The sequence below is a fragment of the Mustela nivalis genome, assembly GCF_964662115.1.
Source record: "Mustela nivalis genome assembly, chromosome: 7".
Classification (NCBI taxonomy): domain Eukaryota; kingdom Metazoa; phylum Chordata; class Mammalia; order Carnivora; family Mustelidae; genus Mustela; species Mustela nivalis.
This window is the reverse complement of record NC_139026.1, coordinates 89,496,101-89,508,517: the sequence shown is the minus strand read 5'-3', so window position 1 is coordinate 89,508,517 and position 12,417 is coordinate 89,496,101. Positions and strand designations below refer to the sequence as shown.

The 12,417-nt window shown below is 51.5% G+C and overlaps 1 protein-coding gene across 3 annotated transcripts; it reads right to left on the bottom strand.

Moving 5' to 3' along the window:
* Positions 1-6,950: 6,950 nt before the first annotated feature.
* ANKRD33 (ankyrin repeat domain 33) lies at positions 6,951-11,079 on the bottom strand. Of its 3 annotated transcripts, none has more exons than XM_082741413.1 (5): positions 10,915-11,079; positions 10,468-10,664; positions 10,126-10,255; positions 9,807-9,947; positions 6,951-8,328 (listed from the first exon to the last, which is right to left on the bottom strand). In XM_082741413.1, exons 2-5 carry the CDS (start codon positions 10,633-10,635, stop codon positions 7,622-7,624), a joined length of 1,146 nt encoding a protein of 381 aa, XP_082597539.1. In that variant the 5' UTR covers positions 10,636-10,664; positions 10,915-11,079; the 3' UTR covers positions 6,951-7,621. The 3 variants fall into 3 exon arrangements, with proteins under 3 accessions (XP_082597539.1, XP_082597538.1, XP_082597540.1); XM_082741412.1 differs by having other exon boundaries at positions 10,468-10,736; positions 10,920-11,079; XM_082741414.1 differs by lacking the exon at positions 10,915-11,079 and having other exon boundaries at positions 10,126-10,251; positions 10,468-10,552.
* Positions 11,080-12,417: the final 1,338 nt, after the last annotated feature.

The following is a 12,417-nucleotide window of genomic DNA, read 5'->3' as shown; positions in this document are numbered from 1 at the left end:
GCTCTCTCTCTCTCTCTGTCAAATAAATTAATAAAATATTGAAAGAATTTAAGTTCTACACAATTAGGTAATCTCAATTATACAAGACAGTATTCTCAACTACGGATAGTCACGATATTTTACATTAGATCCCCAGACCTTATTCATCTTCTAGCTGCAAGTTTTTACCTTTTCACCAACCTCTCTCCCTAGTTCCCCAGTCCTCAGCACTGGCAACCACTTTTCTGTTCTCCGTGTCTGTAAGTTTGCCTTGGTTTGGATTAAGTGACACCGTACAATATTTGTCTTTCGGCTGCTTCTACATTTAAAACCTTCAGGCATTATTTCTTTTTTTAAGATTTTATTTTTAAGAACTCTCTACACCCAACATGGGGACTGAACTCATGACCCTGAGATCAAGAGTCCTCCAACTTGACCAACTGAGCCACCCAGGCATCCTCTGCCCTTAATTTAAAGCTTTGGAATGTAGGCCATTTATTTGTTTTTGTTTTGTTAACAAAACAAAAGGAAAGGAGACATGGCTGGTGCTAAGGTCTGGGGAGGGCACAGCAGCCAGAGCCTGCCCAGCCCTCCAGGAAGAGGCTGGCAGGCAGGGGCCAGATTGCCAGACTTGGAGCCACCGAGTCACCTTCCTCTTCCTCTCCAGCTCCTCCAGGATGTCCCCTAGGTGGGTTCATCCGCTCCTCGCCTTTCCAAGATGCTTGGAAGGTCGGGCTGAGCATTTAGGATGGCATGGGAGTTCATAGAGTCATCAAGACTCTTCACTCTAAAGAAAAGCAGATCCCAAATTTGTAGGGCAAGGGTGGGCAGAGTTGCCCGGCAAGGGGTTGCGGGTCTGGGAGGCTCCTGGATGGTGCCAAGGGGACCCTTGTTGCCTGAGGACAGAGTCTGAGGGGTTAAAGGGACTATCCCCAATGGGAAGGGCTTGGTATTTGGACAAGGAGGGGGTCCCCAGAATTTGCGAGCTGGTTATAGCCCCAGCTGGGAGAGATTGTTCGAAAGAGGGTCTGGGTGGCTGGGTGAGGCCACAGGCCAGCGGGATTTCCTTAAGCTCCAGTCACTCGGGTGGGTGGGACCGGATTGCTGGAACTGGACACAGGAATCTGCCTTTGTTTCCAGCTGGAGGGGAAATGCCATAAATCCTGCCCCTTTCCCACCCCTCCGGCATCCGTGCCCGGGCTCTGGCCTTGCAGCCCCGGACAGCTGCCTTTGGCTCTGGTATGGACGGCCGTCAGCAAGCTCTGGATCCCTGGACCTCCTCACCCACAGACCTCTGCCCCAAATTCCCCCACAGCAGATCAGGGGCACGGATGTAGGAAACAGAGGTCGGGAGGTCTCCAAGGCGGGTCTGAAGTAAATAACCACCAAGCAAGATTTAGGTTTTGACCTGCTCCCCTCTCTCCTCCTCCAAGGGACCACGGCTTTTCAGCGAGGTCTAAGGGTGACCTCGAGGGTAAGCCTTGGCCCTCTTCCCCCCACCAACTCCCACTCCAAAGAGCTGGACAGTCTACAGCTCAGAGCACAGTCCAAGGGGCAATGCCTGGAGCTGGACAGCTGGGGAATGGGGAGTGCTGGGGAGCAGCAGGGCTGGGGGAGGGGCGGGATGGCACCCCAGGGACAGGGAGCCCTGTCTTTACTTTTCCCAGTCCTTGGGTCTGAGTCTTTGTGTCCCTGTGACGGGGTGGGTTTATGTGTCCTTTTTGGGGGAGGGGCAGTGGGCCTGTGTATACTTCTGAGCCCGGGGAACTGCAGGGCCCTATGGGACCTGGGCTGGTGGTGTGTTGGCACATGACATTGCCCGTGTGACCAATCCAGGCTGCACAGTCCCTCCAACTCCAAGCCTTGCTCTCCAGTCAGTCCTCCTACGGATGTGGTACCTTCTTTAACCATGAACAGCCAGGGTCCCTCTGAGGAAAAGGAGAGAAGGGAACGGCTCCGATTGTCTGCAGGAACCCTGGCCAGGTGGGTTTGACAGGGAGGCCAGCGGAAATCTGACGGCAGAAGTGTACTTAGAGGCCAGGGACAGGAATGGGTGGGGAATGGGGAAGAAAGTGTGGGGAATGGAAGATGCACGGATGGTTCCAACCATTTGGGAAGTATGACTGCTGGAGGGGAGGGAATCCTGTCCAGGTGCCCCAGCTTAGAAGAAAGGGACCATGAACCAATGAGTCTCCACCTGTCCCTCTGTCCTCCCTACATATATGTACTCCCTTGCCTTGTCTTGCTTGGCCCAGCAGGACTTCTCTGGGGGTGTGCCCTGGGATGACTGGGGACACTGGCTCTTAGACCAGGACAGTCCCTATAAAGAGAAAGGCAATAACAAAGGGTGCTCTAAGCATCCCAGACTTTGGTGGAGCCTGAACTTAGTTCTTATGTACACACATTCATTACACCTGTACGGGGCTAGGTGCAGAGCCAGGAACTGGGGAGACAGACCCAGGTTCGGCCCATGCAGGACAGAGGGGAGGCTGTCCCAGGAGTCCTCACAAGGCTGGCTGACATCCCAGTGTGTCCGAAAAGCCAACACTTCAGTCCCTTTTGTAGGAGCCCCTGTTGGGCAGGGTGAGGGTGCACAGGCACATGCAGGGAGCAGGCTGGCTGCTGTAAGTGCTGTAGGGACAGGCAGTGGGCCAAGAGTGCCCCGGGGGGAAGGGGGAAGAGTTTCCAGGATCGGCTCTGAGAAGGCTGTCTGGGATAAGCATGTCTCCACTTCAAGGCCCACCAGAGTAGCATCCTGGGGTCATGGGGGGATGCCACGGGGTTCCCAGGACATGTCCCACTGGCCTTCTCCCCAGAGCCACCCCTTTGGCCACAGCCCTTGCAGATCAGCCCAGTCATAAAACCTGTTGTTGATGGGGCTGCTGACTGTCAGGCAGGGCCACACTCAGTGCCCACATAGCCCACCCCCTGTTTAGGCTGCAGGACAACCCTGAGAAGTAAAGATCATATACTATCACGGCTGAATGTTACAAATTAGGAGACTGAGGCTGGGAGTGGGCCTGGGTCATGGAGATGGTCAGAAGCAGAGCCAGGATCCAAAGTCAGGAGTTGGCCTGAGCAGGGTGCTTTTGCAGGGCCATGCTCTGCACAGTCAGGAACCTGGTCCTGGGTTCCCCGGCCTCCGCTGACGGGGACTCCATGCCGGGCTACAGGAGCTGGGCTGGCATGGGAAGAAGCTGGGATGTTGGTGGTGAAGCTGGGATGTTTGGGCGGCACAAGCAGAGCAGCTCCCATCGGTGTCTTTCCTCTCTGGAAGCCTGAAAGGCTGTCAGAAGCTGTTAGAGGATTCGGGACAAAAGGCTTGCTTGGCCTGGGCGGGGTACTTGTGGGACTGCAGACCTGGGACGAGAGCTGCCCCAGGATGGCTGGGGACCGATGGTGGGGCTCCAAGGTGAAGAGGCTGCTTCTGTGGGAGGATGACTGCCTGCTTGTGGAAGCCCCCAGCCCAGATCCAGCCCATGCTGGCCAGGAGGGAAAGTGAGCACAGAGGGTTAGTTCTCTGGTCCTGAAGATGCTGACGTCACCCCTGTGCCCTAGGTCAACTCAGGCTGGTTAGACGTGGCAGGGAGAGGCTCAGAAAGCCTAGGCAGCCGGGCCGTGGGCAGAGGCCATGTGCCGCTGTGGAAAGGAAACAGACTCCAGGGTCCACAGACGTGAGCTCCGAGTGCCACTTCTCCTCTATCAGTTGGTGACCTTGCGCAAGTCCCTTAATCATAGTCTGTTCCCTTGACTATAAAATAGGAAGGTCATGAGGATTCAATAGGGCAATGGTGATGCTAAGGCTAGGACAGTTCCAGCTGGCTGAATTCTCTCAGCGGCCCCGTGCTGACATGTTAGTGTCACCTCCATGGTGTGTGTGAGAGCCTGGAGGCTCAGACAGGCTCAATGACTTGCCCAAGGTCACCAGCCATCTCCCAGTCTGAAGCGTGTAACCACCACACTGTTCCAAGCTGGCAGAGGTAGTTTCTTTCCATCTTCGATGGGAGGAAAGGACCCCAGCTCCATCCCGGAGGCCCAGAAATAGCTCAGTCAAACTCAGTCCCCCAGGACCCTTCCACAGTACCTCAAACCTTGGTAGCACTTTACAGTTTAATGGGGCCTCTTAACCCACATTTTCTAATGGATTTTTCCCAAAATTCTGTCTTCCCCCCCATGAACAGATGAGAAAACAGAGGCAAGAAGAAATTAAGTGTCTTAATCACAGGTAGGAAATGGTAAATCAGCCTGGAATCTAGTCCAATCCACCATAGTTGCCTTCAGAAGCCTCCCGCAAAGGGAAGTCTGGGTGGCTCAGTCAACTGAGCTGCTGACTCAGTTGCAGCTCGGGTCATGATCTCAGGGTCCTGGGATCGAGCCCCATGTCACAGTGGGCTCCATGCTCAGCAGGAGTCCGCTTCTCTCTCTCTCCCTCTCTCTGTGTCCCTCCCCGACTCATGCTCGCATGCTCCATTTCTTTTTTCTTTTTTTTTTTTTTTAAAGATTTTATTTATTTATTTAACAGAGAGAAATCACAAGTAGATGGAGAGGCAGGCAGAGAGAGAGAGAGGGAAGCAGGCTCCCTGCTGAGCAGAGAGCCCGATGCGGGCCTCGATCCCAAGACCCTGAGATCATGACCTGAGCCAAAGGCAGCGGCTTAACCCACTGAGCCACCCAGGCACCCTCCATTTCAAGTACATAAACAAATCCTTAAAAAAGAAACAAAACAAAACATAAAGAAAACATAAAGAAATCACACACCGTCTAACCCAAATAGTCGCTCTCACCTCAGTGTGTGTCTCCATGCTCTCCCTATTCAAAGAACAGGTTTATTTTTTAATTTTTCAAAATCTAGTAATACATGACTAAAAAGTCAAAATGTTCTGTGCAGAACAATTCTGAGTAATTTATGTGGATACTCCACCCCCAAGAAGTTGGAATGTAACACCCCACTTCTTCATTGTGGGCTTCATGTAATGACTTCCTTCCAAAGAGCATGATCTAGGAAGGGGGAAGAGAAAGATCACAGGGAGAAACCTGAGAAACCCTACTTCAGCCAGGTGATCGAGGTTCCCTCAACCATGATGTTCACAGCACGTACCCTTCATGGAATGTGATGGGAATGGCATGTCACCTCTGTGGTCTTCCTCCTGAAAGCCAATAACCCCAGTCTCATCATGAGAAAAACATCAAATAAATCCCAGTTGAGGAATATTCTACAAAACACCTGATCAGTACTCCTCAAAATCGTCACGGTCATCAGAAACAAGGAAAATTAGACAAGTCATTATAGTCAAGAGGAATCTACAAAGGCATGACAACTAAATGTTATATGATATTGTGGATGGAATTCTGGACAGAAAAGGGACATCAGGGGCGCCTGGGTGGCTCAGCGGGTTAAAGCCACTGCCTTCAGCTCAGGTCATGATCTCAGGGTCCTGAGTTCGAGCCCCGCATCAGGCTCTCTGCTCAGCAAGGAGACTGCTTTCCTCTCTCTCTCTGCCTGCCTCTCTGCCTGCTTGTGATTTCTGTCAAATAAATAAAATCTTTAAAAATAAATAAATAAATAAATAAATAAAAAGGGACATCAGGGAAAAATCTAAGGAAATCTGAAACAAGTTTTGACTTTAGTAATAATGCATTAATTAATATTGGTTCACTAATTGTAATGCATGTACTATATGCATGTTGACAAGAGGTCACTGAGTGTGGAGTATGGGAACTCTGCACCATCGCCACAACTCTTCTGTAAATCTCAAACTGTTGTAAAAAATGAAGCTTTTTAAAAAAGTCTAAAGTTTCGGGGCACCTGGGTGGCTCAGTTGTTGGGTGTCTGCCTTCGGCTCAGGTCATGATCCCAGGGTCCTGGGATCGAGCCCCACATCAGGCTCCCTGCTGAAGCAGGAAGCCTGCTTCTCCCTCTCCCACTCCCCCTGCTTGTGTTCCCTCTCTCTGTGTCTCTCTCTGTCAAATAAATAAAATCTTAAAAAAAAAAAAAAAAGTCGGGCTGCCTGGGTGGCTCAGGTCAATCTCAGGGTCCTGGGATTGAGAACTGTGTAGGGCTTGCTCAGCAGGGAGCCTGCTTCCCCCTCTCTCTCTTCTTGCCTCTCTGGCTACTTGTGATTTCTCTCTCTGTGTCAAATAAATAAAATCTTTTTTAAAAAAGTAAAAAGTTTCAAAAAGATATTCAGTGAAAAGTTTCCCTTCTGCCCTGGGTCAGTTGCTCAGTCATCTTGCTGAGCAAACGACCATGTTTCTTCCCAGTGAGGTTCCAGTGAGGCAGCAGGGCTCCAGTGGAGAGCCTGGCCTCCACAACTAGATGGCTGGCTCTCAATCTTGATCTCTACCAGTTTCTAGCTGTGTGACCCCAGGTAATGCCTTCCCTTCTGAGTGTCCTGTGTCCTCAAAGATAAAACCCTCACAAGATTATTGGGAGTGTTAAACACATTAATGTATATAGTAAGCACTTTGCAAATGGTTGCTTTTACTATTACAAATAAACAAGCAAATGCATTAAGAAAAAATACCCAGGGGCGCCTGCCTGGCTCAGTCGGAGGAGCACGTGACTCTTGATCCCAGGGTTATGAGTTTGAGTCCCACCTTGGGTGTGGCGATTACTTTAAAAATAGAATCTTAAAAAAAAAAAAAGTGGGGCGCCTGGGTGGCTCAGTGGGTTAATGCCTCTGCCTTCGGCTCGGGTCATGATCCCAGGGTCCTGGGATCAAGCCCCACATCGGGCTCTCTGCTCAGTGGGGAGCCTGCTTCCCTTCCTCTCTCTCTGTCTACTTGTGATCTCTGTCTGTCAAATAAATAAATAAAATCTAAAAAAAAAAAGTGAGAAAAAAAAACTATAAATAACACACACAAAAAATTACTAAGTGCCTTTTCAAGCAATTTTAGATCATTGGCTAATAACCCCACCTATGGGTCATCAAGGGAAAGTAATTTTGTCTGACATACTATTTACTCTTTATTAGGGTCCAGACCTTACATAAAGTTAAGAGGTTAAGCTGCTGAAGACTGATAAATAGCAAACTATTTTTCTCTGGCAGAACAAAAAAGGGATGGTTTTATTGCTAAGTAGGAATTAAACCTTTTTGTACTTGCCTTTCCAATCTTATTCAGGCATTTTTCTCTCCACCGTCAGGTAACGGTTTTTCCTTTCCTCCTTCATTCCTTCATTCACTAAGTAGTTAAATGCTCCCTGGTACTCAGTATACGTTTGTATCTGTCAAGTTTATCTCGGTGCACATTTTCCCTTGACAAACAGTAGCACGCCATTCACGCTGTTTCACCCCTTGATTATTGACACTTAATACATCTCGAAGACAGTTTCATATCAGAACATACAAAGCTTCCTTAACTTTGTTTTACCACTGTGCAGAATACATCCTATGGATGTACTATGATCACACCCATAAGGAACTTAGCTAGTTGCCTAGCTAAGTTGATGGACACTTAGGTTGTTTTCACTCTGATGATTGCAAACAATGCCATATGAATAACCTCTCAAGGAGAGCGCAGAAGCATTTGTACAGAGAGCAATGGGAAAGCAGAAAGGGCTCTAGAGGGTGAAGGAGCCTTAGGGAGGGACCTGATCACCTGTTCTCAGCCTGGCCTCATCCATCTTCCTCTAATTCTGTGCTCACCTACCCTCCTCCTCCTCCCTCCTCTTCCTCTCCATCCTGAGCTCCTGGTATCTCCAGACAGGAAGGGCTAGGCTTTGATTCTCTCTGCGCCTGGGCTCTGGCTTGTACTGTGTGTAAGATGAGGGTGCCTTGGAGAGGCGGATCTTGGGGTTTGGGGGCCTGGGGCTACTACTGTCCCTGGGCTGTAGCCACTGAGGGCACATACTCAGCACACCCTGACGGCTCTGGTAGGGGATGAGGACCCGGGAGCCAGGGACTACCTGGGGGGGTTGGGGGGCTGGGGGAGGGGGTGGGGCAGTGCCTAGCAGCTCTGGCACAGACTTGCTTCGGGTGCCCAGCGCAGGTGGCCGGTCAGGGCACAGGGTATGGCAGGCTGTGGTGAGGAAGGGACTGGCCAGGCTGGTGGTGATGGTCACGAGGTGGTCCAGGACACCCCCCTCCTGAGGAGACTGGGCAAAGGGGAGGCTCAAAGTGGCCTGCAGTCGCTCTAGGAGAGATGGGGTAGCCTGGGCCTGGGCCTGGGCCTGAGCCACGAGCCCAGGCAAGGCTGGCCACTCGGGCTGGTAATGCTGGCTCAGCTGCTCTATTTGGGGGCGCCGCAGCAGCGCCCGGATCCTCTGCACAGTGTCGAAGCTGTCGGTCAGCAGTGCCCATTCTAGGGCCGTCTTGCCCCGAAGAGGATCCACCGCTGTCAGGTCAGCACCTGGGAGGGGGCACAGGAGTGACATGGGATGGGACAGGGACTGGTGACTTGCAGAAGGGCGGATTCTTTAGCCCTGGGACTGATTTTAGGGAGGATTACAAACCACAGAGGCCCCTCCTTCTGCAGCTGGAATCTGGGAGCTGTGACCAGCTACAGCCTCAGGACAGTATCAGCCCCAGAGCCCAATCTCCTGTTTAAGACTAAAGAAGAAGGGGTGCCTGGGCAGCAGCTCAGGTCATGATACTAGAGTCTAAGGATTGAGTCCCGTATGGGGCTCCTTGCTCAGTGAGAGCCTGCTTCTCCCTCCCTGCCACTCCCCTTGCTTGTGCTCTTTCTCCCCGAAATAAATAAAATCCTTAAAAAAAAAAAAAAAAGACTAAAGAAGAAAAACAGTGAAGTCCAGAGAGTAAAAAAGACTTCAGAGAGACCTGGTGGAGGGGCCTGTAAACCTGTAAGGAGCCGAGGAACAGATGGTGGGCAGGTCGCCCAGGACAAGGGAGGCCTGAGTGGCAAATGCTGGGCAAGTGGAGGGGGGTCCTATGGGCCCCCACTCCTCATTCTTCTCATCACCACACCCCTCTAATCTGGGCTGGGGGGATAACAGTCATTTTGGGGTAAAAGGAGGTTGCAGAGTTTTCTCCCTTCTCACCCCAAACACAGTCAGATGGGGTAGGGAAAGGAAGAGTTGGAGGCCAGGGGTCCCCACGGTGACCAACAGATGGTAATCCCACCTGAAGAAATAGTGGAGGCCCAAGACTTCATGAGCAGTGTGAACTTTATCCCAGAACAACTCCACTCAGCCACACGCCTCAACTACATATCATCGTGTCCCTGAAACCCTGGCTTGTCAGAGACAGAAGTCATCCCAGAGAAAACCAACACCCTCTTTATACTGGTAAGTCCCGGAGAGAGAAGGCTTCTGCCCAGGGTCACTCAGCTAGTGGCTGAGCCAAAACTAGAACCCAACAGTCTGGTTCCAGATATCAGCATTTTTTGTTTTTCTAGCTGGTCTAGGTTTTCCTCCCAAGCTTTCTTTTCTGAGACCAACATTCACAATGTAAACAGAGACATCAAGGGGCGTCTGGGTGGCTCAGTGAGTTAAGCCTCCGCCTTCGGCTCAGGTCGTGATCCCAGGGTCCTGGGATCCAGCCCCACGTCGGGCTCTCTGCTCGGTGGGGAACCTGCTTCTCTCTTTCTGCCTGCCTCTCTGCCTACTTGTGATCTCTCTCTGTCAAATAAATAAAAATCTTAACTTATAAAAAAAAAAAACAGATAAAAAAAAAAAACAGAGACATCAATAGCTAGACTTCGTTGATTCTGAGAAACTCAAGCACACTCCCCTCCTCCAGGAAGTCGGCCTAGATTGATCCTCCGTATCCACCTCTCTTCTCTCTGTAACTACACGGCTGACTAAGCGTCAGGCTGGAAGGCTTGGGGAGGAACTGGTTGTCACAAGTCCCGGTCCAGGCCCCATGCACCTGCCATGAGGAGGGCAGCCACGCATTCCGAACGGTTCCGCACAGCAGCCTTCATCAGTGCTGTTAGCCCACGCTGGTCTCGGCGCTCCAGGTCCAGGCCCGGGTAATAGTTGAGCAGAAGACTCACCAGAGGCACATGGCCTGCAGAGTACCAAGGACAGAGCTTAGCTCTCCCCAAAGAGGGTGATGAAGCCCCAAACTCACCCTCCACCAAACACAACAGTCTTTGCGGTGGAAGAACACAATACAAAAAGTATGGGATTGTGACCCTGTCTGAAGTGGGGGAAACTGGTGGATGGTAAGGTTAACAGTCTCTCACCTGCTTGGGCAGCCAGCATGAGGGCAGTGTCCCCTTCTTTATCCTGCTGGTTCACATCGAGGAAAGGGCAGCGGCTGAGCAGAGCCACAACAGTCTCGAAGCCTCGGTAGCAGGCAACCATGAGACCTGTCTGGGGGAGGAGCAGCTCAGCCCCTGCGCTTTTTTCCAGGATCTCCTTGGAGCCCCTGTGCCCTCTAAACCCACATCCATCTTGTTTAGCCTCTGTTTAGACCTACCCTCGACCCCTCCCTTCCTCCCACGGATCCAGGCACTGGATAAATGTCCTGTGGCAAGGACATAGGGTTGCTCTAGCTGCACTGGGAAACACCTGAGGTAGCTCACCCTCCCGTTGCCATCCACCTGGGTGGCTTCTTCTGGGGAGACCCCACCATCCAACGTGGCTTGAAGCTGGACAGGGTCATTGCGGACACAGCCCCAGTACAAGGCCCCCAGCCTACAGCCTGGGGCAGGGGTCTCCTGGCTGGTGGGGCAGGATGAAGACTCAGACATGCCCAGCCCACCCCTGGGCAACTCCGGCTCTTCCTCTTCCAGTTGGGGCGCGGGGGGGTGGGGGCAAGAACGCCCGTTCCTCAGCCTCACGCAGCTGGCACCTGTAACACAGAACGGAGGGGAACAGTTCTCCCTGTACGCCAGGGAAGGGTCCCAGCACCCCACCCAACTTAGGAGAAGACAAACTGTGTGCAGGAGCCCTAAGAGGGCAGAAGTGGTTCGCTGTGAGGATCCCAGTGAGAGTCAAGGAGAGGGGCGGTCTTCTCTTTCCCACGGGACCTTACCCAGGTGTGGAGGCTCCCTAGGAGGTAGTCATTGCCGGGGCCCGCAGCGGCCCGGGGGCACACACGCGGGATCTCCAGAGCAGCGGGAGGAGGACTCGCTCTCCCCAGGAAGCAAGGCAGGTAACAGATGGCTGGACTTAGGGAAAGAGCTGCTGCAAACACCCCGGAGCTGAGCTGGATCAAGCCGGGTCAGTAGCGGACGGGAATGGGGCGGGGGGGAGGGGGGACCGGGAGGGGCGGGTGCCCTCCTCTCCCAGAGACCAGGACCGGCCAGAGAGCCCGCCCCTGAGTGGGCGTGGCCAAATCAAGGAGGCTCCTCCCCCGCGGAGGAGGCTCTGGGTAAGACCCCGCCCCGCCAAAATGTGCTCACCTTCCACCTCCCGAACCCGTAGCAGAACTTTCCGAGGCTGGAGGGTCGTGAGGGGTCCCTACCCAGCCGCGTAAGCCTGAAGTCTCTTTCCCTTCCGCGGAGCCGGAGTGGTGGAAGGAGAGGGTTCGAGTGCAGACATCGCGATGAACAGGGGCTGGAACTGGGGGAGGTGGGGCTCTGGAGGTTACCTGGCCTTTTTTTCTTTTTTTGAGGTTCTGAGGAAAGTAAAATATAAAGAATTGTCTAATTAGGAGGACAGAATTATGGTATAGTAAGTTTCATGGACTAGTTTTGATATGGTAAATTCAGTATGGAATATTTAGATTGCATTAAAATTACAATAATTGGGGGAGCCTGGGTGGCTCAGTGGGTTAAGCCCCTGGCTCTCTGCTCAGCAGGGAACCTGCTTCTCTCTCTCTCTCTCTCTCTCTCTCTCTCTCTCTCGGCCTGCCTCTCTGTCTACTGTCATCTCTCTCTGTCAAATAAATAAAGTCTTTAAAAAAAATTACAATAATTGAATTACATTATTTACAATTATGTATTAATAATTTTTGAACCATTCTTTAAAGTAAATTAAAACTAAATATTAAATGTAACGGGTCAGTTTTGGACCTCAGGTGTAGAAAACGGAGCCAACCGTGGTCATCTGTTTATATTACTCCCACCATCAGCCCGTACGAGAACTTTTTTATTTTACTTTATTTATCTCTTTCTTCACAGATCCCCCACAGCCTATTATGCTCCTGCTTTCCCTTTATCAATTGGCATGTATATATTCTTGAAAATGTAAACTGCATTTAAAAAGGTATTTTATTGGGGCGCCTGGGTGCCTCAGTGAGTTAAGCCTCTGCCTTCTGCTTGGGTCATGGTCTGGGGGTTCTGGGATCGAGCCCCACATGGAGCTCTCTGCTCAGCAGGGAACCTGCTTCCCCCTCTCTCTCTGCCTGCCTCTTTGCCTACTTGTGATTTCTCTCTCTGTCAAATAAATAAAATCTTTTCTTTTTAAAAAAAAGGTAGTATTGGTTTATGTATGTTTTTTAAATTAGTTTCAGAGGTAGAGTTTAGTGATTCACCCTCTACACACAACACCCAGTGCTCATTACGTGAAGTGCCCTTCCCAATGTCCAT

Coding starts and splice junctions, on each gene's coding strand:
- ANKRD33 (XM_082741413.1), bottom strand. CDS start 10,635: ATGTCTGAGTCTTCATCCTGCCCCACCAGCCAGGAGACCCCTGCCCCA. Junction 10,256..10,467: donor AGGTGGATGGCAACGGGAGG/GTGAGCTACCTC, acceptor CTCCTCCCCCAG/ACAGGTCTCATGGTTGCCTG. Junction 8,329..9,806: donor GGCTGCCCTCCTCATGGCAG/GTGCATGGGGCC, acceptor GCCCCCTCCCAG/GTGCTGACCTGACAGCGGTG.